The sequence below is a fragment of the Manduca sexta genome, unplaced genomic scaffold, assembly GCF_014839805.1.
Source record: "Manduca sexta isolate Smith_Timp_Sample1 unplaced genomic scaffold, JHU_Msex_v1.0 HiC_scaffold_28, whole genome shotgun sequence".
Lineage (NCBI taxonomy): Eukaryota > Metazoa > Arthropoda > Insecta > Lepidoptera > Sphingidae > Manduca > Manduca sexta.
Genome location: NW_023593800.1, coordinates 680,489 through 694,739, shown reverse-complemented (window position 1 = coordinate 694,739; position 14,251 = coordinate 680,489). Strand labels below are relative to the sequence as shown.

At 37.3% G+C, this 14,251-nt stretch overlaps 2 protein-coding genes across 4 annotated transcripts in view; both read left to right on the top strand.

The window, feature by feature from the left end:
- LOC119188401 (MAGUK p55 subfamily member 5-like) overlaps positions 1-8,204 on the top strand; it is a 103,266-nt gene extending 95,062 nt beyond the window's left edge. For all 3 annotated transcript variants that reach the window (XM_037446256.1, XM_037446257.1, XM_037446258.1), the window contains 10 exons: positions 536-706; positions 1,038-1,149; positions 1,608-1,705; positions 2,651-2,870; positions 3,566-3,698; positions 4,024-4,187; positions 4,692-4,856; positions 5,257-5,388; positions 5,788-5,969; positions 6,387-8,204. In XM_037446256.1, the coding sequence (XP_037302153.1) occupies positions 536-706; positions 1,038-1,149; positions 1,608-1,705; positions 2,651-2,870; positions 3,566-3,698; positions 4,024-4,187; positions 4,692-4,856; positions 5,257-5,388; positions 5,788-5,969; positions 6,387-6,569 (1,560 nt within the window). In that variant the 3' untranslated portion in view covers positions 6,570-8,204. The remainder of the gene's footprint in view (positions 1-535; positions 707-1,037; positions 1,150-1,607; positions 1,706-2,650; positions 2,871-3,565; positions 3,699-4,023; positions 4,188-4,691; positions 4,857-5,256; positions 5,389-5,787; positions 5,970-6,386) is intronic.
- Positions 8,205-10,268: 2,064 nt separating this feature from the next.
- LOC119192441 (breast cancer metastasis-suppressor 1-like protein-A) lies at positions 10,269-13,353 on the top strand. The gene is made up of 3 exons (XM_037446249.1): positions 10,269-10,416; positions 11,828-11,978; positions 12,433-13,353. The coding sequence occupies exons 1-3, from the start codon at positions 10,269-10,271 to the stop codon at positions 12,560-12,562; spliced, it is 429 nt and encodes a 142-aa protein (XP_037302146.1). The 3' UTR covers positions 12,563-13,353.
- Positions 13,354-14,251: the final 898 nt, after the last annotated feature.

Here is a 14,251-nt window from a genome sequence, read left to right as displayed (position 1 = left end):
TCATCACGCTATGACCAATAGGAGCAGAGCCGTAATGGCTAATCTCAGGAACTACCGGTTCGAACTGAAAAAATATTTTTGTGTTGGATAGCCCTTTGTTCCTGGAGTGCTATAGGTTATATATCGTCACGCTATGACCAATAGGAGCGGAGCAGTAATGAAACATGATGCAAAAACGGGGACAATTTATTAGTTTTGAGAGCTTCTGTTGCGTGCGCTGCGTAAACGGTTAAAGTTATGCAACAACAATGTATGACGGGATTGTTCCTCTTAAAAATTTCTACAAAATTATATCATAAAACAAAGTCCCCCGCTGCATCGGTCTGCCCGAACGTGTTAAACTCAAAAATTACCCAACGTATTAGGATAAAATTTGGTATGGAGACAGTTTGAGACCCTGGGAAGAACATAGGCTCCCGGAAAAATATATAGCGTGACTTTTATAACGGAAAACTTTAGCCCGAAAAACTTTATAACGCGGGCGGAGCCGCGGGCAAAAGCTAGTATATAATAAAATCCTCAACTCCTGCAACAGTGTATGGACGTGCTGGGCGCGCACACGGCGGCGGGCGGCGACAGCGCGGCGCTGGCGGCCGAGCTGCTGTCCATCCTCGGCGGCCTCGAGCTCGAGAGCCTGGTGCAGGCGCACGACCAGGCCGCCGCGCTGCTCGACCCCGCCTGCTTCACCAGGGGGAAGAGGCATAAGGTAACATACACTCATTTATAATTCACTGCAGGTGTTGATGTAGTTAAGGTTCACTTTTAGTTATTACTGAATTTCGAAATGAAACGACGTGCGATCACTTCAAAGTTATATTGGACACTGACTGTTTATTTGCTAATGTTATACATTTATAGGTCGAACAGCAGGTAGCTACAGGAATGGCGCAAAGAATTGAAATCTCATAGTGATTCCAGGTCTATTTAGGCTTGGAATAAATAGCTTGAAACGTAGTTGAAAGAGATATATTGGCGGATGAAATACATTGCATTTATGATGATCGGGATATGATAGCATCTAATTGTAATTGTTTCAGAGCGGAAACAATTACAATCACAAAGGTGACGACAAGATGGCGACGCACTCCCCCGACGACCCGAGCGAACACATCAAAATTATCAAAATAGAAAAGACTAACGAACCACTTGGTAAGCTCATGGATCCACTTCACACTTCACAATTTCTTTTAAATCAATCGTTAAGGGCAGATGTAGAAAATATTGATTGGATCTTAATTGAAGAATAGACAGCCTGATAAAGAGCCCTTTAGAGTTTAAGACTGCAATATTAGATGTGAAAATAACTGCAAATCTTGAAGCAAAGCAGATAAGATATTTTTATTCTTGTAACACGAACACATCGTATATCACTTGTCTTCTTTATTTACTAACAGACTGTTCTTAATGATAATGATTTCTTATGTTAGACTTTGATATAAAACTATTTTACGGATTTTATCAGGCTCCCCCGTGACCACGAAGGCTGTAAAGTCTTCGAAATGTCGATTAAATCAATAAAATAGTATTATGTTAATGTTCTCACTGATATTGTGAATAATCTAAGAATGTGAAAAGATCTTGAATGAGGGCTTCATGTTGTGTTACAGGTGCTACAGTAAGGAATGAGGGTGAAGCGGTGATAATCGGCAGGATAGTGAGGGGGGGCGCCGCGGAGAAGTCAGGACTACTGCACGAGGGGGACGAGGTAAACCATACTACTTGATGTTACGTCACTTCAAATGATGTTTGTGTAAAAGATAAAGTTCCGCAGTAAATCAGTGCTGTATTTTTATACATGTTATCGACCGACTCGTATTATTTGCTACAAATTAATGTAGAAAATTATTTATATTTTTGTTTATTTTGATGCGGTTTCGACCATGCGTAAAAGTTTCGCTTTATATTTTCCCGAGATGATCTCATAAGCCTATATTTTAAGTTAGACCGCTAGGAATACATAGATGAAAACTGTATTGAATTTTATGTAGTATTTTTTGCGTGATGCGTATACAAAGACACAGATAGATAAACAGACAAAAACTCTAGATTAATTGCGCCTCTGCTTACCTCTTTGAGCATAAAAGGCGTGAGTGTGCATGTATGTGTGTATAGAAAGACGTTATAGATAATTTCATTCACGAAGACGCGCCCCATTACCTTTACTAATCGCTTAGAGTGCGCGTAAGCAGCATGATTGCACACGCAAACCACCATAGATAGTGTTGAGGTTGAGGCTTGGATCAGTTGCCTTACCTCTCGAGACCTCGCAATTACCCCGCTCTCGAAATGGGGCCTATCTTTATGTATGACTAGCGACCCGCCCCGGCTTCGCACGGGTGCCATGCTGATACTAAATACACTACAGAAAAATTGTGAACGTTGTATATAAAAACATAGCGGCCCGCTCTGGCTTCGCACGGGTATAACATAACAAAATAACAGTATTTCACCACTATTTAATGGATGTTATTATACATATAAACCTTCCTCTTGAATCACTCTATCTATTAAAAAAATCCGCATCATAATCCGTTGCGTAGTTTTAAAGATTTAAGCATACAAAGGGACATAGGGACAGAGAAAGCGACTTTGTTTTATACTATGTAGTGAAGTGAGGTATAATATGAGTCGGTGTGCACCCGGCGCGCAGCTGCTGGAGGTGAACGGCGTGGCGATGCGCGGCAAGTCGGTGCACGAGGTGTGCCAGGTGCTGGGCGCGCTGTCGGGCACGCTGGCGGTGGTGGTGGCGCCGCGCGCGCGCGGGCGCGACGCTCGCGACGCGCGCGCGCCGCACCAGCGCGTGCTGCACGTGCGCGCGCACTTCGACTACGACCCCGAGGACGACGTGTACATCCCCTGCCGCGAGCTCGGTCAGTACGCCACCGACATGTACATTCAGATTCAGACACATACTCTTTGCCTATTATAGAACAACGGAATGGTATATATAACTTCAAAAAACTAAGGATGATTCGTATGACAAATTAAATTTACAAATATTTTGCGAAAACAGATTCGTTGTCTGTTCCGTTCCAATTCAAACAAAAAGATTCAGTAATTCATATTTCTGCGCTGTGAAAACAGTCAGCATATGAATTCCAGCATTACTGGGCCGATAGTTTGGGGATGATTATGTTTTAGGGCTTTTCTTCATTTACCATCAGGTGCAGTGAGGCTATTTTACCGTTCCTTCGATAAAAAACAAAAGCTTATAATAATAAATGATACTTTCATTCCCATTTCTCACATGTCACCAACACTTATGAGTTTCTTCGGCTTTGCGGATGGTTTTAGCACAAGTAATCACCTATTCTCAACAAACCCTTTTCTTTCTCTTCCCATAATCAATCTTCTTCTCATCATTGTAAAAGCGTACTAAAAGAAATCCGGCAATTTTTCCTTCTCCTTACAACTAACGTGTAGAAATAAACCACTGTAACAATTTCTCTCAACAAGTATATGATGACCATCCTGATAGTAATACCACCAGATATTAAAAAAACATAAACCATTCATATTCGTTTATCACAGTTTCAACAAATAACAATTTGCTTTCATCTTCCAGGCATAAGTTTCCAAAAAGGTGATGTTCTACACGTGATCAGCCGCGAAGACCCCAACTGGTGGCAAGCGTTCCGGGAGGGGGAGGAAGACCAGACCCTCGCCGGACTCATACCTAGCCAGGCATTCCAACATCAGTGAGTACTTACTATTAATAAATCTTATTATAGTCTTGGAGTATGGTATAATGCCCAAAGATATATACTATGAATATATATCTTTGGGCGTTCCCAAAAGCAGGATAGGGGAGTAGTTCTACTGCTCCACACCCTGGATAATGTATGTCTATTATTACACTCAAAACGTTATATTTATTCGTGTTTGTTGACATAGCGTATAAGGTCTTCCTGATCTCCTTCCGTAGAATAAAGTTGAGATTAGGTATCTTCATGTTTTGGCGTCCATTCTTTTCCACCCCACCTGGAAAACAGTCCGCTTTACACATTCTTTTTTCATCACCAGGCGTGAGTCAATGAAGCTGACCCTGGCCGGGGAAGTGGCTGCGCGAGACAAGCCTCGCAAGGGTGGAACCCTGCTCTGCGCCAAGAAACCTCCGCGGAAGAAGAAAGGCAAGAAGGCCACGAGCGAAGCTGGATACCCGCTATACTCTACTTCTGGTGGTGATGGTAAGACCTATATTATTGTTTTTTTTTTAATTTTCTCTATTAAGATCATCACGCCAGCCACGGATAGGTAAGCAGGGGTGCAACCATGGCATCAACTGTTTGCTGTGTTTTCCGTCCCCTGATGAGTTAAGTCTATCGCCATATTAGGCACAAATACCAGACACCTTGTATTGCATTATAAGCTTTAGAATTTGAAAAATGGAAAATATACTATTAACTAATTATTTTGTCTGTCAGTGCTCATTCCTCCCACATTCCCTGCAGGTTGTGGAGCTCATGGGGTTTCCATAGTTTCATCAACTCCACGTGTAATAAAGACCTTGTCTTCCATATAATAATGTTTATTGGTTGAATCACAATCACAGACAATATTAATTTAATCAAGTCGAAACGTCGTATGTAAGACGTCGTGTGCCACGTTGGGTTCGCAGCTAACGCTCGAGCCTACGCGGAGCGCTAATGTGTGCACTGGCTACAAGGTTGTGATGCCGTGTCGTGTTGCAGAGTACGAGCAGGAGGAGATCCTGACGTACGAGGAGGTGGCGCTGTACTACCCGCGCGCGTCGCACAAGCGGCCCATCGTGCTGATCGGGCCGCCCAACATCGGCCGCCACGAGCTGCGCCAGCGGCTCATGGAGGACGCCGCGCGGTTCGCCGCCGCCGTGCCGCGTTAGTACTTATTGTCTTACACTTGCACACAATCATATTATATACTAACCATCTAACTCCGAATTGCGAACCATAACCATGTGTACCAAACGGTGTACAGAGTCAATTTGATATTTAATAAATGCCATATTCGCCTTTACCTTATTGTGGCAAAAATCAATAATGAATAATGAATATTTCATAAACAAATCCATGTTGATACAGTGTGATACATTTGCAACAAATTCTGTATAGTAATATACGATATATTATAATTATACTCGGGACGTAAGGACACCACTTTTAAAAACGCAGATAGTTGAACTCCTGGTGATTCCTTACAGAATGACACTTAAAACATCGAATAAGATATTATCAGACCTGGAATATTATATCCCATAACCCCGGCTATGTCCCGCAGACACGTCCCGCGGCCGCAAGGAGCACGAGGTGCCCGGCCAGGACTACCACTTCATCTCGCGCACGCAGTTCGAGGCCGACATACTCAACCGGAAGTTCGTCGAGCACGGCGAGTACGAGAAGGCTTACTACGGTATGTAACATAACATTCACTTTGTGGAAAATAACAGCTGCTCGATACGTTTTGAAATTCATTGAAAGTCGTACTTAATGTGAAACATTTTCATAGGATAATTAAATTTTATTACAGTTATTTTTTCAACAAATGGTGTAACTATAATGTTGTTTTTAATAATGGAATATAATTGGAATACCAAACAATGCTTTGTAATGGTGGAGTTTCTGCTGTTATTTTGCGGTCGTATCGCTTACCATCAGGTGAACGGCAAGCTCGTCTCGTCATTCAAAGCAATAAAAAAAACCTACAGTATTTTTTTTTTTTTATAACCATAATTGAATGTGTCACTAACTTCCTATATTTTTTTTTTTTGACAATTAATTTTCTGTATGTTTATCCTTTGGAATTTCGCAGGTACATCACTAGAAGCGATCCGTGAGGTGGTGAACTCAGGCAAGATCTGTGTTCTAAATCTGCACCCGCAGTCGCTGAAGATCCTGCGCAACTCAGACCTCAAGCCGTACACCGTGTTCGTCGCGCCGCCGAGCCTCGAGAAACTACGGCAGAAGAAGATTCGCAACGGAGAGGCGTTTAAGGTGACGTAGATAGCTGTATAGATCATTTCTTCCTCGAAGACGGGCTTCACCATATTTTGAACGGGGGTTCTCCGGGGTGTCGAGTGGTAGTGGGACTGATCGAGACTCAGATTTGACGTTATACATCGTAGTGTGCATGTATACTCATGCTGCTCACGCACACTATAAGCAATTGGGACTTTCCCCAAGTAGTAGGGCGAGTCTTCGTGAATGAAATAATCTATAATTGGAACGTTTTTGGTTGTTATTAACGTGAAAAATAGTAGTCATGGATATTTTGAGTTTGTTGGTATTCCTATCGGTTTAGTATGTCTTGGAAATACAAATGAAAAATCATATAAAAAATTCTTTCAATAAATGCCTTCAATATTAATTATTTACCAATGTGTTTTATTTATATACTCTTTTTGTGAACAGGAGGAAGAGCTAAAAGAGATCATAGCGACGGCCCGCGACATGGAGCTGCGCTGGGGCCACCTGTTCGACATGATCATCATCAACAACGACACGCAGCGCGCCTACCAGCAGCTCCTCAACGAGATCAACAGCCTGGAGCGCGAGCCGCAGTGGGTGCCGGCGCACTGGCTCAAGCACACCTAGCGACCCACGCGCGGCGCACGCGCTCCACGCACACGCCACGCACGCGCCACGCACACGCGCACGCGCGCCCCGAGGGCCGCACGCGCCAGTGCGAGCCAGGACGTTAGTGCGACAAGTGATACAGTGCGAAACCAATTCCAAACGAGTTCTGTGCATGCGTCCTCAGGCATGGACGCCGTGCATTGCGACATTATTAGTGCCACCACGGGCGCGGACTACGCGCGCGACTCGTGCGTCGCCCGGCGCGACTCGGCGTACAAGCTGATGCTGATGTTGGAGATGGTGGCGCGGATGGTGGTCCACATGCTGGTGGACTTGGTGAAGGCGTTCGACCCGAGAGTGTTGCGCGACCGCCTGTTCGGCTGGGGCCGGCGCCTGCGCTCGCCGGCACACGACATAGAGTATAGCGATGTGTTCCCAAATTATTTAGTTAATAACGACAATCTGAAGCGAATAGTGAACGAGTGTAACGAGAGATTATTTTCTTAGTTCCAGCCAGTTCAGACTATGTCGGACTGTTACTATAAGATATCACCACGTACTTCCAGTTATGGACCAAACGGTTTGTAGTTTCGACGTAGTTTGAACAGGATTATCAAATTAATTGAAACATTCCACTGGTCAGGAATGATGCGACATATTGGTTTTGTTGTTAGGTGTGCAAGAAATGTTTTTATGTGATTGAATTTCATTAAGTTGGCTAAGTCTTAGCATAGAATTGCTAAAGAAAGACTTTGTTTAAAAGAATTCTAATGTGCAACTGTACTGATCGAATCGTCATTATGTGTTATTCGTTATGTTATCAGGGTTGCCGATTGTTATTTTAGCCATTTAAAAAAGTCTTCATATGAATTATACTGAGATTTTATCGCAATACTACAAAAGATGTGAAAATATAAAACTAATTGTCCTTTATTCGTTGGCAACCATGGATAAGTAAGAAAATATAATGGAAAGAATAAACAAAAAATGCTTTATTTATTATTTTTTTTCAAATGAACATTAAATTCTTTTGTTATACTCGTAAATACTGGTAACCCTAAAAAAATGTTTAATTAAATATACAGTGACTGCCTTAAAAATAGTGTTAGTGTTGTATCCGTTGATTGTGAAAATTATTTGATATTGATACAATAAAATTGAGGGTTGCCATGTAAAACTCGGCGAAATGTCATTGATCGATTTTTAGGAGATACATTTTATTACATTCCCTAATGGCTTTACTACGTATTTGTGATTTTATGATACTTCGTTAAATATTATTTATATAGGTATAATTTATATTTCTCTTTGCATAGCTACCATGTATCAAACAGCGAGAAAGTTTGAATGTATGTAATGACAAATAATAATAAAAAAAAACAAAATATATTAATATCCGTCATGTCCTTTAACTGTTCCTCAAATAAATTTTGTTTTCATATATAATTGTAGTAAGGTTTGCACTTTGATATTTTTATTCAATACTTAACAATAATTATCATCGTTTTTCTCTTTAAATTATTGCCAAATTGAAATTAAAACATTTAAAAATATATATAACTAGATGTGTTATAATATTGTTGAATTTTTACATTTAAAGCCTCCACCAACAATAATGCAACGGAATTTATAGTTTGCGAATGGTTAAGAAAATTTAAAAGAAACATAGATAGTAATAAATTAAATTAATGCGATGGTAAAACAGTTAAATATTTCTCTATTGCCAAATTTATAAACTGTAGTTATAAAAAATAGAATTTTTTGAAAATTTTCTCCTGTAGTCTTGTGAATTTCTCGCTAAGGAAAATGAATCTGTGGTAGCAAAACGATTAGTCACAGTACACAACATTACACCGCTATGATAGTGAGTAGAAAAGCAATATTTTATATCCATATAATCAAGTTTACCTACTGTACAACGACATATCTGTTTTTTATAGTATACCTATTTCAATTAATAATGTTTTTGGCCAAACAAATTCATCATTTTGGCGAATTTACCGTTTAAACTTATACCTATAGGTACAATAACATAGTTCATAGACGCGAATCGGTGTTACAAAGCTTTACACTGAACTAAATGATACGTCTCACAGTGTATCCAGACAATATTGAAAAGTGCATAAAATACAAATAACCGCAGCATACCTACAGGCGAACACAAATGCAAAATCTTTAGAAAAGTCCACAGCTTTCAAATGACGTTCAGTGTTGCCTGGTTATACGAAACAAAAAACAAAATGGCAATATAGCAATTGCAATACAAATATGAAACAAATATTCTAAATATTCGATTAAACTAAAATTAGTTCCATTATACTATTATTGTATATCAAAGGTAGATAGAAACGTGCGATCCAAATAATTTAGTGCCAAATACACAGGGCCACCTCGAGCCCACGACATTATAACTATGTGAACTCGTGCGTCGTTTTTATAATAATCACAATTAAAGAGAATCGTGTTATTTTATATATCGTAAGTTCACCATTCCATGTTTATGTGTACTGATTTTTATACATTATGGTGTCATAACGTTTTATTGTTGGACGAATTATTTTATTAGTTACGTAAGTTGTGTAAATCAGCGGAAACCTGTGGGGGTGCTAAAGTTTATAAATCTTAATGTTTCATCTTCATATTTATGTTATTTGGCTTCGCATGGAGATTAGTTCTTAAACTTGTGACAGATGTGTTTAAAATTTGTCCCCAAGCGAAGCTTTTGCGTGAATTTGTCGAGATTTCACAGTATTGATATTATCTTATTTATAAATAGTCCTGTATATAATTTATTAACAACTGAATAAATGAAATTATAAATAACATGTTAATAGTGAACAATTTAATGTAAATAATAGAGTACCTATTAAATTTAATATCAGATAGTATGCGTTTTATTAGTCCCCTTTAGCCTCAAATAAGAAACAAATTAGTTCCCATGACTGAGGTTGATTTGAATGGATTACAGTCAGACTAATACGTACTGAGCCAAACCCTGTGTCCCGTCTACGGAGCACAAGGCTCAGAGTATGCAATTCATTTATTAAATTGAGCTGTTTTTGTCACACTTCTTATTCACAAACTCGCGAGACACCTACCATTAATAATAAAAAAGTGAGTTAATAATAACATACACCTTTATCATTGAAATTAAACTAATTTTCCGGATTCTATCGCGGGACTGAGTCCCTCCCGTGACCATGAAGGCTGCAAAGTCTTCGAAACGTCGGGAGAAAAATAAAAAACAAAAAACCGCGATAGAATCCGGAAAATTAGTTTAATTTCAATGTCTAACATTCGCGTAAACATAAGAAATCATTATATACCTTTATCCCCGAAGAGGCTAGCAGAGGAGCAACCTGGGCATCTAATTTTCGCCGTGTGTATTACGTTCTATGATATGATAGGAAGTGAACCTAATGTAATATCAAAAAAAGATTATTTACACTTGTAACACTGTATCCTATCATTGTTGGACGTACCAGTCGCAATATTTTCTTATAAAACAACAATTAATGGCGTAAAGGCCGTGTGTCCACATTCCATATTTTTATGCTTTACATCTTCGGGCAACACTGACTGGTGTTGTCATTGTGACAAATGACAATTCACTGACAACTTTGACGTTTCACTTTTGGAAAGGAGCGAAAATCAACAAACACATAAATAATTCTTTACAAACAACGAATACACTGCAAACTGATTGGAAAAACCAAAATGCCGTCTATGAAAGTGGAAGGCGACAGTGATGGTGATGGGGACATGTCCGGGGGTGATACGGAGCGCTCTGGGGGCTCCTCCGCCCTGACGGCCCGCTTGACGAGGGACTCCGATGATTCCTCTGAGTTTGTACAAAACAATGGATGTATACCCCATTATCAGTAGTGGAAGGTCAGGGGAGATTCGTTTATAGTATCAATTTTGTTTACTTTACGCATTCATAAATGCAATTAAATAGTTTATTTGGGTCAATATGAAAATGTAGGTCAGACAAGTAAAATTCGTATAGTTGTTTAGGTGAAAGTATGTATTTCTTTAAAGCAATGTTACAGTGCTTAAATGTATCAAATTAACGAATATACTTAAAGTTACACATCTTGTTAAAAGTTTTAAAATATTTTTGTCATATGTATTGCAAGTCAGCTGTTTCATTTGCCCTCAATTACATGAACAGCTGAAATTTAGAAACTTACAAACATTTTTAATACTCAGGTGCTCCATCCTGATTTTATTACAATAAATTTAAATTAGATTACTGAGTATTCTGTTTACAGAATGGTCTTAAAATGGAACCTTGTATCCAAATTTAAATGTATAATAAATCAATTAACATAATATTAATTATTTGGGTGCTCAGTTTTATTCAAATCATAAATTATAAGCTATGTATTGCAATCTACATTTATGATGCTAAAAATTAAAAGTTTGTTTATAATCAGTGTTTTCTGGAACATTGGCATTATAAATATGTCACAAGTACAACCTATGTGTAGCAGACAGCATCATATATCTATAAATTTAATTGATATTTGGGATCAATTACTTAACCAATTTCAACTATAATACACTGCAGCAACAACACAAATATTTATTATTTCAAAATGAAACTGTATTTAACATAGTGATAAGGCACCTTTTTGTAAACCTGTTCCTCCTGCTACTTTTTTGACATCTTGACTGGTTATTGTATCTGACTTATAATATTCAGACACCTTCAATGAAATTAATAAAAATCAAATATCAAACATAATATATTAACCACATCTATATAAATATGTAATGTATTATGTATGCATCCAGTGTAAAGATTTGATAAGTACCTTGAACGGATCATGAAAAGATACAATTAAATACATTCTTTACAAGAAAACTAAATATTAATAACATGAAAAAATTAATATAAGAAATAATAAAAAAACATTAAGTTTAATAAGTTGTAATACAAAAAAGGTATCTATACATTCAAATATATCATTATAAATGGAATTTAGGCTCTTAAAACATCTAGGAATATTATAAGATATTCCAAGGACTAACACATTTTAGAGGAAAAATAATCCTAACTATTATTACTCTTGTTCATACCAAATTGTATCAATATTCCTCTAATTTAATCAGCCAATAGCACTGATTTTTGTGTTTATAGTACTTATCAATATGTGTGGATATGATCATTCACCGTTCATTACATGATCCACTTGATCATTGCTCCATTTCTTATAAAAACTTGTGCATCTTTATTCAAGTCTATTTAACAAGTTACTTATAAATTACAGCAAACCTGGAGAGACAGTTCAACGCACTTAGAGAACAACTGTACCACGAGAGGGTGAAGCAAGTGGAGCACCAGCTGGCGGAGGTGAGGAGTGGCCGCTCACAGGAGTACCTCGGACCTCTGAGAAGGCTACAGGATAATATGAAGATTAGGTAAGAGAATGGGAAACATATTGTGAAATTTTGAGATATAGTTCAAAATATTGAATTTGTCTAATAACTAATAGTTGCTTTTAGTAGGACATCTTATTTGTGTTAACGGTGGTACAATAGTAAATTTAAATACGAATAACCTGGTAAAATTCTGCCACAGTTATGTAAATAAAATTTATACAAAATTCAATTATATAGCCTGGCAATATGAATCTAGTCAGTGTTGCAGGACAAAATAATTGAATATGTGTCTCATTTCCTAATATTATATTTAGTCAGAAATAAACTTCAGAAGATGTCTACTTCCCTGAAAAAAAAACATACTATTTGAAAACACATAGTACTTATTACATGCAATGTAGCTTATCTGGTATTCAATATCCATAATAAATCCATCGATCATCCTATATGAAAACAAAACCAAACTCCACTATTAAATTGATAATTTGTTCAGGATCGAAGTGGCCGGTATATTGAAACAAATGCGGATTGAAAACATCAAACACAAGTACGAGGCGGAGGAGCAGGCCGCGCATCAGCATTTCAAGGTAAGTTATTACTTATCTACACTTAAATCTGCATAAATATCAAGCTTAAATGTTACTTAGGTTTTCCGGTAGATTTAACTAATGCTAGGCTCTCGGGGCAGACAACGACGCCTTTGCAAGGCGTTGTTTACCAATGGCTGAATGTGGCTCATGTTTCTTTGTGCTCCTTGCAAGCACTAGGCCCTGGGCGGTTGCCGCATTTGCCATTCCCTTAAGAACAATACTGTAGAGGATCATAATTTTGTAGAGGATCAAATTTAAGCTAATAATATTACTCAAAGACTACAGTAAAATTTATATTTTGAGATTATTATGACAGGTTTACAATGTAAATGGATTTTGAGAGGCCATACTGTTTGGTCATGTTAAATTTTACATTCCCTAGTGTCAATGTGTTAGAAAAATAGTTTATTCTGCGAAATATAGCTGAAGAGGAATAACTTGTTGAGTATTAACTTTTAACACCAGTTTACTGTTAAATAATATTAGGTCAAGTTACGGTAAAACAGTCTTCATATTCAACTTCACATTCTTCTGTCTTAGTCTTCACATTGTTATGTTCTTTTTACTTGCAAAGGTAAGTTTATATTGCTTATTATATAGCCGTCTCAACGTAGTCTTAAGACTAATTTCTATAGCTAATTATAGCTACAATATTCAAATTCAAGAAATGGCGATGAAATCAGTATAATCCAGGTAAGTATCTGTGCATGAAATTTTGGTGAGAGTTTGTGTTATTTCCCTATAGATGTCGCTACCTTAATTTGTTAGCTGAACGTGCAAATAGTTTTATAATTCCTCACTAGATGGCAGTACTCAGCGCATATTTCAACGAACGGAACTTTGTTGTAAAATTGTAAGATAATGTTTCAGCGAATATTTACTTTGATAATTATCGAATTATGTGGTTTTTTGGATCTCATATTATTTAATGATGTTTTTTGTAGTATATTTTGGTCTTTTCGTACCTTTTATTAATAGGTCGATCTAAAAAGTGATACATTGAAGTGTTTGTTTATATTACGATCAACAAAATATCTATATAAGAATTTATTAATCTAAAATTTTCTAATAATTCCCAATTCCTCAAATGATTTAAACGTTAAATTAATTTCAAATACCATATATGTCACAATTTATATGATATTATGTCTAATCAATATTATGTTTATTTAATGTATATTTAAATATAATGTGCGCAATAAAATAACATTAAACATATACACAATGTATGTCTAAGCGTATGTTAAAAAATCTCTGAAACAGTAGTGAATGGGCCCTCAGAAAAGACATCAACGCATCGGCCGTTGGTCGTTGCGTTTTGAACTCCTGAAACTGTCCTGTTTGTATCGAAATCTACGGTAATTAATAAAAAATGCGAAGAATTATATATAAAATTAATGTAGATTTTTCGCTGACTGTAAAAGATGTATAACCTTTAATGTAACTATTGAATATCGCGGTTATCAACATAGAATTACATGTAAAATTGTGAGTGTCAAATACTATATAATATTATAAATACTAATCTAACCTAATATTTGTTATTGAATTGGGTTTTATTATATTGATAATATTGAAAACGCTATAAACATATATAGAATATTCCCACTTTATTGTACTTTGGCTAATGCCAGTCACAACGTAAAGTAGAAAGTTGATGTACCCCTATTTAACGACATTTTTGAACATCCTAAGTTGCTCCCTCTGGCCGTCTATGCTTTA